Source organism: Dermacentor silvarum, chromosome 1 (assembly GCF_013339745.2).
Source record: "Dermacentor silvarum isolate Dsil-2018 chromosome 1, BIME_Dsil_1.4, whole genome shotgun sequence".
NCBI classification, from domain to species: Eukaryota; Metazoa; Arthropoda; class Arachnida; order Ixodida; family Ixodidae; genus Dermacentor; species Dermacentor silvarum.
This window is the reverse complement of record NC_051154.1, coordinates 232715658-232728392: the sequence shown is the minus strand read 5'-3', so window position 1 is coordinate 232728392 and position 12735 is coordinate 232715658. Positions and strand designations below refer to the sequence as shown.

At 44.4% G+C, this 12735-nt stretch overlaps 1 protein-coding gene across 1 annotated transcript; it reads right to left on the bottom strand.

Annotated features, from left to right (window-relative positions):
* Positions 1–796: 796 nt before the first annotated feature.
* On the bottom strand, positions 797–5173 carry LOC119437741 (spidroin-1). The gene is made up of 2 exons (XM_049660095.1): positions 5018–5173; positions 797–3696 (listed from the first exon to the last, which is right to left on the bottom strand). Exons 1-2 carry the CDS (start codon positions 5021–5023, stop codon positions 2770–2772), a joined length of 933 nt encoding a protein of 310 aa, XP_049516052.1. The 5' UTR covers positions 5024–5173; the 3' UTR covers positions 797–2769.
* Positions 5174–12735: the final 7562 nt, after the last annotated feature.

Here is a 12735-nt window from a genome sequence, read left to right as displayed (position 1 = left end):
AAGCCATGTGCGGGGAAAGAACAAACCTAACAAAACTGAGCACAACCGCGAGTGATTAGGCAGAAAATAATCAGATAGTGACCGCACCGAGAAACTTAATTAAAAAACAATGAGCATAACACACTAATCCTGATTCATTTCATGAGCGGAAAGTTTGGAATTCATACTTAGCCCCGCTTTTAGAGCAAGCACCGTATACGCTGCTTGCGCCGTTTGGACGTAGCTTAATCAGCTCCGAAAGTGCCTTTGCATGTTTTCTGAAGCTGTGGCCAACGCTTCGTGCCGTCCACCCAGTCGCCGTCTACAATATCTCCCGAAACGGAGGTTTGCTAAGCCGCACCACCATCATACACATCCATTGTAAACATGGAGGCAACGGAGGCAGTTGAGGCAAGCAATGGACGCGTCACCACGTGATCAAACATGGCAGCGCCCACGGGATCGCCGCGAAAAGGGTCAATAGCGTTGCACTGATGAGCACGAGGTCACGTGTTCGATCCCGGCGGCAGCGGCCGCATTCTGATGGCGGAATGCAAAAACGCTCTTGTATCGTGCATTGGGTTCACGTTAAAGAATCTCTAGTGGTCAAAGTTAATGCGGCGTCCCTCATAACTCCTTCTGCAGTTTCGAGAGTTTAAATCGCAAAATGTAAAAACAGCAGATAAATATTGGATATAATCGTTGCTGTTCAGCTAGCGATTATTCCAGAGAAGACAGGTGTGACACATAAAAGTACAACAGTGACGAGATAAGGAAATATACTTTATTAGCTTAACTGATGAGTGAGTGACTGTGATGCACACCAGCTGCGAAACCAATGCAAGATCAAGCGCCCCGTAAAACCTGAGGAAAGGAAAGGCAAAAAGCCACCGTCACGACAGATAAATCAGCCAAAAAGAAAGAGAAAAAAAAGACAATAGCAGCAACTTAGTACCGCCTAAGTGCTGCAAAGTAAAGTCCTAAAGTAAAGATGCGAAACCAATTAGCCCAATTGACCCTTTTAATTGCTCTGGTAGCTTATAAAGTGCATCCACATAAAACCTCGTGTAAAAAAAAACACCATAATCTTCGACTGAAACAGACTACTTTAATACACGCGAATACGAAAATATAACGTTCGTTACAGCAAGGCATACCCTTAAAGGCCAAACTACACGTACGAGTGCCGGCGGAATGGCGGTTTGCATCCACAAGCGTGACAGCGCGCGTTCACTGGCCTCACTCATTGACGAATTAGCAGACGCCACTTCGTACTTTGTTATTGACAGTGTTTCAAAATGCACAAAAAGGGAAGGAGAAGCACTTTCTTGCATGGTATAAATCTTCTTCACTTAGAGTTGAATGTACCGCGCCGTCGCTGCGTAGCCAGGCGCGCCGACGCGAGGCAGCCCAAGCGCGTGACAACAGAGAGGAGCTGTTCACCGAGATCGCGCCGAGTTTCGACGCGTACGAGCCGTGAAGCACCGTCTGCGCATGCGTGGGCGCGCGGACGCGATCTTGCGCGCGTCCGCAAGCGTACGTGTGGTCTGGGCTTTAGATATCTGTGCTCGAGCCGATCTGTCCTGCACCATCTGCGCATGCGTGAGACGCATGGTTGCGAGCTTTGGCGCGCCGGCATGCCGTACGTGTAGTTTGGCCTTCAAACATACACAAACAAAATGGACACAGGAAGCATTTCATATCACTGCTTTAATTTCCATGTGCCTATCTAGATCACACAGCACCTTGGAGCCATGCTGTAACACGTAACCTAGACTTGCACATTCTTCAGGGAAGGAGGGCAATTTGCCATCTACTCACAATGGTTGGAACAATTTAGTGGATGGATGCGTTAGGGATCGTATTCTCTTATTCCATCCTATGATTAAAACGCACCTAATGCCGCGTGCACAGAAACTCAGTTATCGTATTTAAAATTGTCTTTCCAATATATGCCAGCATAACACTCCTGTGAGTCTGAGCGTAAGTAAATAAAATATTCTTCACGCATATCAATTATTGTCCTTCCTAACTGCCATCCTCCTACTGCATTAAGCATGCTAGATGCCGCAAACTGCAACATACAGTGTACCGGGTGTTCCAGCGACACTTTCAAAAACTTTTAAAGGTAGCCTGTGGCAGATAGCACAATTATAGTTCATGAGCCGGTCTACTCGAAGAAGCGGACATTACTTGCACAAGAAATTGAAATGCATAATCGATTAATTAACAAGAATTCGCTAATTAGGCGTTTCACTAATTACCTTATGGTCCATATCGCAATTACCAATTCTAGCCGTGGAGTTCGTAAGCCGGCTCCATTTGGAACGAATTCTCAGGATGACACCAGTTTCGAAATATTAATTCCCGAACTTTGCGGAGAAATGCATTAGCTTTACAGTTACTTTTGGGCTTCAATGCATAAAACAACGTGTTGTTAACAAAGTAATGGAACGCCAATGCATTTCTCCGCAACGTTCCGGAATTCATATGTCGAAACTGGTGTCATTCTGAGAATTCGTTGCAAGTTGATCCGCCTTGCGAACTCCACGGCTAAATTTTGTAAATTGCAATATGAGCAATAAGGTAATTTATTAGAAACTTAATTAGTGAATTTTTGTCAATTAGTTGATTATGCATTTCAATTTATTGCGCAAGTAATGTCCGCCTCTTCGAGTAGACCAGTTCATTAACTAGAATTGTGATATCTGCCACAGGCAACCTTTAAACATTTTTGAAAGTGTTCGCTGAGACGCCATGTATAAGCAAAAAAAAGTCTACTACTTATTTTCAGCCGTGCAGACCGACGCCGCCAACCCCAAATGCCTTTCCATAAGAAGTCTGTCCGAAGCCGGCCAGGTGACCGGATGCTTCGGTGTTAAGTCCTGAAGAGCCCTGCTTGTGGCCGGATCCGAACGCCTTGATCTCGCTGGCCGAGAATCCAGAGCTATGGCTGTAGCCCTGCTTGTTACTGTAAGCGTTCACCCTGCTTTGAGAATCCCCGCTGGCGAAACTTCCAGATTCCTGGTTGTGACCGGAGGCGGTCCCCTGGTAACCGGCCTGCTGTACGCCAGCAGAAGAACCGTAGCTTGACTGGAAACCGCCAGTTCCGACGAGACCTTGTTTTTCCACCACTCCGGAACCTACGGCTCCCGTTCCCGCGACTCCAGGTGCAATGAGGGCCGGGCCATCAAGCCCAGCGCCTTCAAGACCGGTGCCGCCAAGACCGACACCGCCAAGACCAGCACCACCAAGACTAGCTCCAGTGGGATCACCTTCGACATAACTAGGCCCGGTAAGTCCGACACCGCCCAGTCCAATTTCTCCGACACCGCTGCCGACAGCGTCAGGAACTACCCCCGCGAGACCAGCTCCAGCGTAACTGGCGTCATGTAGTCCAACTCCGCCGAATCCAGCTTCTCCGTCGTCGGTGCCAACGACGCCAAGACCAACTTCGGGGTGACCAGCTCCGCCATTATTGATGCCCGTTATTTCGTCTCCGCCAAGTCCAGTGCCGAGGAGGCCGGTGCCGACGAATCCGGGGCCCACTCCAGCGCCGTAACCACCGCCCACATCTCCAAGTACGAGTCCAGAACCCAGGATGCCTCCACGGGCCTCCACGTCCTTCGCGGTTTCCTTGATGTCCTTGTTTTTCGCTGCCGCTTCAGCCAAAACAGCGGAGGCCACGAGGGTAGCAACGACTGCAGTGGCGAAGTACTGTACTTGCAAAACACACAAGGGGCCGAAAAAAACTTGTGGTTACTGCAGTTAAAGCATAACATTGTACTGATTTAGCGGAGTTGGAATAGCAAATCTATGTCATGCAATTCATGCCAAAACGACACAAACAAATTATTTTTAAGGTTTGTGTCCTTTTTGCGCAAATTCCTTGCCATAGCTGGTAAAGAATTTCAAGTTAAAAGCGGGTTCTCAGTTGATGAACTGAGCCCTAAGCTCAGTAAGGTAGAACAGCTTGTTTCAAGCCTCAGCTTTGGGCCTTCTAAAGTGCAAGATAATGTTAAGCAACATTGGGCTGTTGTACCTACTCGTTTGGAGGAGAGGTTTTGAACGCCAGCAGAGATGTAGCGCTCGTTATGATGTTCTAACACCCACTAGACGGTCCTAACGTAGTACTTGCACTTATTGTTAGCGTTGTACTATGGGAAACAAATGATAGCTTTCGTTAATGCCCGATAATGCGAACCGCGCAGGCAGCTTCTGGTACTTTATCTGTACTTTTCTATCTGCATCTACTTAGCGGTAGATATGTATTTCAGTAAATGGTACGTGGTAACCGGTAATAGTAGACGTCCTTCAACACAAGAGTACGCCGCCATTCAAAAATAAGCTGCGTTTTTTTATCATAACACTCACGCTACGTAGTCTATATTAAGGGAATACATCCCGAGGTATCCCCCATGAACCATACTACTGTATTCAGCTGAAGCTTTAAACCATAAACTATTGCTGTTTTTTGCGGGTGAGCGATATCTGTCTGTGGGTGAGCAGATACGTAAAGGGTCTCTATATAACATTTTCTTCATTTGGTTGCTCACTAGTCGGTGCAATAGCTTTTTCACTAAGTCGAACACTCAATTTTAGGTCAGCGCCTTGTGCGTCTTCTTTTCTTCGTATGCTCCGTGATCAGCGTCACATTGAGCAAAGGTGGTAACCAGTACGAGTGGTAAGAGGGAAAGTTACCCGAAGCATGGTGCTGCACGAACAACGTCCAGAAAAAGAGAGAATAAAGACATTATGTTTAGGGTCGTAAAATGCCAATATAAATATCCGGCCATAAAAAAGATAAACTACAAAACCACGTAGAACTGAAATAGAGGAGCAGGAACCACATGCTTCAAAACACTCCACCTGATCCGCCAGCAATATATATCACCAAAGATAAATTTCCTACATGGACAAAGATCTCTACAGGATCGGTTACAAACCCAACAGTCTTCTTTTTTCACTACAAACAAATTCATTACATGGGAGCAATGTACTGAAAGCTTAGGTCCTCCGTTAGGCGCAAAGCACTCACCCTCATTGTTGGAAGTTCTGCACGTTTTCACCACTCGTCTGTGTCTTTGGTCTGACGCCTGTGTTCTTTGGTAGGTACTAACTTAGTGGGCAGGCGGCTGTGAGCGTTTTATACCATCACGAGCGACTATCACGCAAGAATTTTAAGTGAAACAAGTTCGACGAGGTAATAGGAAGTGTTCAGGAGTTCCCGGAGCACGAAGTTGTTGGAGTTGCCTTCTCAGCGAGCGACCAACAAGCCACTGTCGACCAAGAACTTGGCTCTCGACCACGTTCCAAGAAGTGTGCCCACGTTCTCCGCGACCTAATCTCTCGCCTTAGATCCTCTTCTCATTCATCGGCGTTGTTCTATCTCGATAATCGAGAAAACGGGAGTGGCTTCAGCGGCCTTGGCATTGAGAAATGGTAAAGCAGGCTAAACGCGCTAACATAGCCTCGTGATGCATTTGAATTCATGCATGCATGCCGACGAGTCTAAAAAAGATTGCCTCCGTCCCTCGTTGCTGTTTCATTTCCTGCATCCTTACCTTACGTTCTTGGTTCAGTCCAGTGCGTTCACAGAATATTGAAGCGATGCTCTAGTGAGCTGAATTTTCTTCCCTTATTTGCATATGTTAAAATTTCAAGTTATGTTCATGAGATCTTTGGCTTTACAATACTCTGAATATTTTCTCTGAGAAGCCGTTGTTTAAAATACTGGTTAGAGGGCCCTTTATTGATCACTTTATAAAATTATTTTGCAGAACAAAAAGAAAACGTTAGTGTCAGTAGACAACAAAAGGGAACATGTGATTAGTACCTTCGAAGGACATAACGCAGAGGGAATATATACAACGCGATGCGCTTACGACGTCTGCATCGTTCCGTGCATATGCAGTGCAGAAGGTACCGCTCACTAAAATCTCTCCTGACGAATACGGTCCTGACGTGTGTTCTGAACCGTGTAGGTTTAGAAAACAATAGTAGTATATCAGCAGTAGTAGTAAGTTATGGTTTTATGGTGGAACAGGAAAACTTGACTATAGTGCACAGAGATGATAATTCATTTCATTACGCGAGATGTAAGAGCATTAACTTCATCTGTACAAAACTTGAAAGGTCCCCCTACTTTCGTCAAGTGATAGTAAAAAGATTCTACAGAACGAGCACCTGTACATTATCTTTGTCTTAACCAGTTACTAGCTCACTACTGCAACTGGTTGTATTGCCACACGCTGTCCCATTTTTCGGTACTGAGTAATATGCAACCGCTGTGTAGATACGTTCCCGACTAAGCTCCCAGATATACAATCCCCAGAAACTGGACATTTACTGTTAATAATTTCTTCTTCTCTTGCTTCGTCGAGCGATATCGCTAAAGTTTGAAACAGAATAGACATTCTCATTTATCTCATGACATGATTGCACCGCCTCTAAGCTAAGAAGAAAGCTTTGAGAAACGCTGCGCTCTTGCTCACCTCTGTGCAGCGAATGGAGCCTCGCAAATCGAGTGCCGCAGACGCTTTCGTAGTCAGCTATGTCAACATCGAAAATGGCTATGCAGGCCGGCACCCTCTTCTGGATTACCATGTTTATAAGTACATGAATGTGAAGTTTGAATATGCGAAGAAAAAAAATGCTCCTCGCAAGTTAAAATTATGGAGCACATTATACACGTTGTCAGGGTCACAAAAACCTTGCTACTGTTCAAAGTGACTTCTTGTGCAAGTTGGTGGAGTCTGGTACACATTATCTCTTGGCGCGAAAAGAGGTTATGCGCAAAAATGACACCCCCCCCCCCCCCCGCGCCCACCTATTGTTCTTTACACATACACATACACACACACACACACAGACACACACACGCACACACACACGCACGCACATAAACAGGCACACGCACCCGCACACACACACACAAACACACACGCATAGATTATTGGTTCACACGAGTGCGTGACCGTTTTATTGACACAACGCTTCGCAATGCCTTTTTACAAGCACGCCTCGGACAATATTACGATGCATTCAGTTCACATACTCCAGCGAGAACTCCTTACTAATCAGCGGCCGACCTTTTTAGCCTCTTCGTAAGTAGCTAGCTGGTCGTTTTTCCTGCTGATAGAGGCACCGCCGTGTGGGCTGTAGGGCAGAACAACCTCTCCCACCACTTGTCGTCACTCACCTACTGCGCAGAACAGATTTGTCCTAAAAAAAGCATTTCAATAAAACAGCGTAGAGAGGCAATCACATCCACTGCTTATCGGACGTATTTCGTGCACGGCATTGGCGCGCCTGCTGCATGGCGACAGATGACCACGCTATCATGACAGATGAAACGCGCTTCGTGTTATTGCGCACGATATTTGTAAGCACGTGAAGAGTCCCACTCTGCCATCAACACGCTCCTTTGTCAAGAATACGCCAATTTAGTTTGCACTTGTCAATAGTATAGAATGGAGCTCTATTCATACCCGACCGCGTAACCTATAGGTTTGTAATTCGTCGTCGTTTCCTCGACGTATATATTAATGGATATATAGAAAACATGGGCCACTGTTTAAGTGCCCGAATAGACAACTTACTAGGCTGCTGTTTGGCCTAGTAGGCAACGTGGGTCAGTGGGTATGTGAAATCTGGTTATGTGCGCATTCTTGACCAATCCCCAAGAATGGATCCGCCACTCTCAAATATGGGGCACGAACCTTTGGATGCATTTAGATATAAATGACGTAATTTCATGAGCCCCCCACACACCTCTCATCAGTATTCTTTCGTCGACAAGCATCATACATCGCATTCGTCCTCGTGACACAAGCAGCGAACAGCTACAGATGACGAGGCTGTGCTCGTATCATTGGCTGCTACTGCTGCTACCTCGCTAACTCACACAAGCTTCGCGTCAAGTAGATTTCAATCTGCATTATATATGCGTGTATTTTATGAATTATCTCTTCATATGTAGGGTGTCCCATCTAAATTTAGCCAAGCTGCTCAATGAAAAAAAAAGACTGAAAAGACGCGGTGCAAAATACGATTTCAAGACCTATAGTGTTCGGTCGTCTGAGATCTAACGGGCAAACACCGTAGCTTAACGAAGTATTGTAGCGCGACACAAGCGCACAAGCACATGTCACAAGCGCCTGTGACGTGTGTCTGGGTGTCTTCTTTCATTTTGCCTTCCTGCTACAATATGTCGTTAAGCAAACACCAACTACTCCAACAAGAAATCCTCCAGCGAATACCGTAGGCCTTATAATTGTACCTTGCACAGTGTTTTTTTTTAAATTCTTTTTTCGTTGAACAGTTTGGCTAAAGTTAGCTGGGACACCCTGTACATACTATAGCGTCCTGCATTGGATGCTGAAGTTACATGCAAGCTTTTCTCCAATGAATAATGAACTTTATGAGAATATTCATCGAAGGAAGAAATCTTTTGAACAGTGGCCGTGATGGAGTGGCACCATGTCAGTGCGCGAATGTCTCGACTGCCTCGAGCGGCCACTTGCGTGGCAGTTCTGCGTCTATTCGCGGGCTTTTTCACACTCGAAAAAACACATTTATGTAGCATGTATTGAGCAACAGAAAGCTGTATCGGGAGTTTTTCATGTTGCTCTACAACTTTCTCGCTGACACTTTGATAATTATGGCAGTACTTCTCGAGTTAGATAATCATTTACAATTACCTAATTAAATCTCAGTAACGAAAAAATTACTGGCGGCTACTCCACTGTACTGGAAACAATACACACTAGGTTTGCTTCGCGTAACGCCGTTCCTCTTTTTTTAAATCGTGCTGCATGATAGCTGGGACACCCTGTATAAAACGATATGCATTGCTACGGTATTGTACTTAAATCCTTTAACGAGCACTCTACTACGTTCATCTGTTGATGTGCTGTTCTGTTGTTTCATTAATGTCATTGTCAAGGCACACTAGATACGATCACAGTTTCCTGTGTGTCTCATATACAAGCATCTCAGTTGACAGTTGTTTCAGATACCGTAAATAATTTTCTTACCCAACTGACTCAACGGAACCTTTATATTTCGCTTTTATTTTTACTTGGATATACTCGGCTTTCGATTTGATATTGGAAGGTCACTTTTCCCGAATATTCGTATTAGATTCGACTCGAAATTTGTACTATTCGAACAACACTATAAATAAATAAATACTGTCGTGAAAGTGGTTAACTGACGCGTGGCAATATGCTTTGTACGAAGACGTTCAATTGGAGGGAGACTATTATAACTAGAACGGCTTTTATAAAGTGCACAATAGCAATCGAAAAGCCGAAATTGCGAGAGTTCACATAGCTATGTCCACAAGTGGCAACTACATGACTCGTATAAATGGCTCCTGCGCTACAGATTCTGTGGGCCATCGCAGAGGCTCAGTGTTTACGGCGTTCTAATGTTGAGCACGAAGTCACGGGTTAGAATCCTGGCGGAAATGACCGCACTATGCTCAGGCGGAAAGGAAAAGCACTCGTCTGTTTTCCATTGGGCGCACGTTAGAGCCACATTTCTTTGCACTAAAGTTATCTTTCTGTAAAAATTATGAATAGCTTGAAGGAGTAAAATAATCTGATCTTCGAAAAGCCAAGGGAAGCAGACAGAGCCCTGTGATGGTGAAAATTTTCTTCATCGAGTACGCATGCTTGCGCACGTAACAAAAGTATTGTGAATAATTATATTCATATGAGTCGCAACTGGCACTGCACATTTACACGTAACTTTCTTGCATCTAATGATGTTTTGAGTGTTCTGTAACCAAACGAATGTGATACCTTAAGGTCGGCACTTCTTGGAAATTGAGTAGGCCTCTTAAGAAAGCATCCCCAATTCCAAATGGTATATGTACGACCTTTTCTGTCATGGTTGTCGCCATTTCATTCTCCGGGACTATATCATACGGATTATTCAGTTCTGCAAGTTGTTTTATTTCAGCTATTTTGTTCTATTGCTCGCTCCTAAAGACTAAGTTTGATTCTGTTTTGTAAACTTTGATAAATACGTGTTCGTAGGAACATTGAAACAGCAACTTCCTTTTTCTAAAGGGTGAGTGATCTTCAAAACTCTACGCATGCTTCGTGGAAGATTGTTGAGGTATAGGCAATCAATTGCTGAGCATTCGATGCTATTCAAACCGTCTGTAATAGGCGGGGAATATATTTTTGTAGCTCCCAAAGCTGCAAGTTCCACTCTTGATCACAGTTCTGTGGTGCAGAGGATTCTATTGCAGGATGCACCTCTCCTTTCCACTGCAATATCTTGCACATGATTTGCGCAGCAGTAGTGGTATGCATGGGAGAAATATAGAAACACGTATTGCGCCAAGAGTGAGTGTACACAGCAGGCGCAAAACCCATAAATGATGAAACTATGCACATCAGAAAGAGTATCATCTTCTAGAATTTGAGTGTCATTTCTATTTGGGGGCGCTCTTTATTCATGTACTTCTACGAGCCACTATCATAGTGAACCAATCAGTCTATAATTTAATGAGACTTTGAACCTTTTATCTCAAGTGTCACTTGGATTCTTAGAACGATCTCTTATCCTTTTGCCACTAAAGCTTATACGAAAGAGCCTTTTTCTTGTACCGTTTTTTTTTTTTCTCATCTATATGCAATTACTACACATTACTACCTTTCAAAGTCTACCAATCACAGCTTCCCGATCTACTTACTTCAACTAAGCAAACAATTTCTGTGCACTTAACTAATAATTTAACAACATATATTACGTTGCTTTATTACCCTTTTCTTTAATTATCATGCAACTTCCGACTCTCACTGCATGATATGTACTGTACTGAGACAATTTCGAGCCACCGCTCATTGTCAGTACTGCGACCTGGACGATCTATACTGACGCCGGCCTGCCTATGGCACTGGCTTTCCAATCAAGAAGTCTTAAACTAAAATAAGATCGCCCTTGCTTCGTTCAGTATCGCTAGGTTTTCCCATATACTACTTATGAACTGTATTAAACTTCATTACGCCACGTAAATGTTATTTGAGGTCTGCGGTAACCGGAACGCACGTGAAGAAAGAAAGGTATTTAGAAAAAGTGCGGACCAATCTGTAAAACTTTCAGGTGCTTCCCATCACAGACAGCGAACAGCTGTCATGCCGACGACTACGTCTTGCATTAAATGTATGATGGAAGACGAACTACTAAGACAAGAGTCCCAAAAAGTAAGCAAGTGTTACATGTTTGTGAAACGCGAAGACGAAAGGCTGCCAGCTATAGAAGAAGACGACGACGAACGCGCGAGCAGTGGCGCGAGTGCTTCTTCGTGACCACATGACGTGTGCAATCAGGCAAGCACTAGGCACATCTTTAGAAAGGCACAACCATGGAGCATCCGTGGTTTGTGACTTCTTTGGTTTTCCTGTAAATTTCGGAAATGAAGAAAAAAAAAGAGCAGCCGTGGCTTCAGGGAAGCGTGCTCGTCTTGCACCGTGGAGGCCCGGGTTCGATCCCCACCCTGACTGAAATCTGCTAAGTTTTCTTTTCAAAACCACTGGTTTACTTTGTTTACACGAACCTCCCTGATAAGTGGAACGTCAATCCGAGCATTTCTAGACATGTTTTTACTCTTTGCGGTGGCGGCCAACTTTTGTTAGGGCACAGTATCGCCAAGGGCACCGCCAACATAGATGCCTAAGGTTTTCGCCTTAATAACACGATGGTGACAATAGCTGACGACACAACGAAAACAACGTATTCAATAAAAAAATAAGCTAATGGAATAGACACACACAGCGAGCGATACCGCTGGCCCTTGGCAGCCAGCAGCGTAAATATATTGTTTTTATACTTAGTGAGAGGGCGCAGTGTTATGACGAGGGAGAACAGCTATGTGGAAAGGAATAACTTGAATGCGAGCCTTTAATTATTTCTTACTGGTCGAACTTCTGCTATGCCAGGTCACGGTGCATTTTTCTCGCATAGTTTATTATTTCAATCACGCTTCAAACAGTATCTGTCTCTAGTTTGTTTAAGTTAAAATGTACATCAAGGTGTTAGAAAACTGTAATTAGGGCCGAAATACTGCTGCTAATTTCTGGGTTCTATCCTTTCTTGTCACCAAACTCTCCCGCAAGGCCCATACTGGTGATACCGTAGGCGTCGAGACACTCAAATCCACGCCGAAGCACAAGAAGAGCGTTGGGAATATAATCGTGGCGATATCCTAGGCATGGCATCCGCAACAAATTCTAAGAAAATTACCTACTTTAGAAGGTAAAGAGCTCCTTTAGCATGATAATGCCTCCATGACTTCAAAGGGGACACCGATAATTTTACATTTATTGGCGTCAATGATTTACCATCCTACTTTAACTCTCGGATGTGCATCCATTCATTTGATGAATTAACGCAGCAAGCTGAGCGAGTTGGTAACCGAGCACGTTCTTAAGGGTGGGCAGCGCGACCAGAACAAAGGACAAAGGAAGTATAACGCGCCACATGATTCTATTTTATGTATATTTACCCACTTGTTTGAAAAAATAAACCAGTTGTCAGTCTGCGCTCATTTCTGCTACTTCCTTTGACCTTCTTTCGGGTCGCACTACCCACCCTTAAGAACATATTCATTTGATGCCGAAGCAGATATTTCACCCAGAATCGGAGAAATATGTAAATGTTGGATAATCACGCATGGTAATTCCTAACTCCAAACAGTAGTACATATCCAGATGTCCTGAGCGCTTGCGAATAAAAATA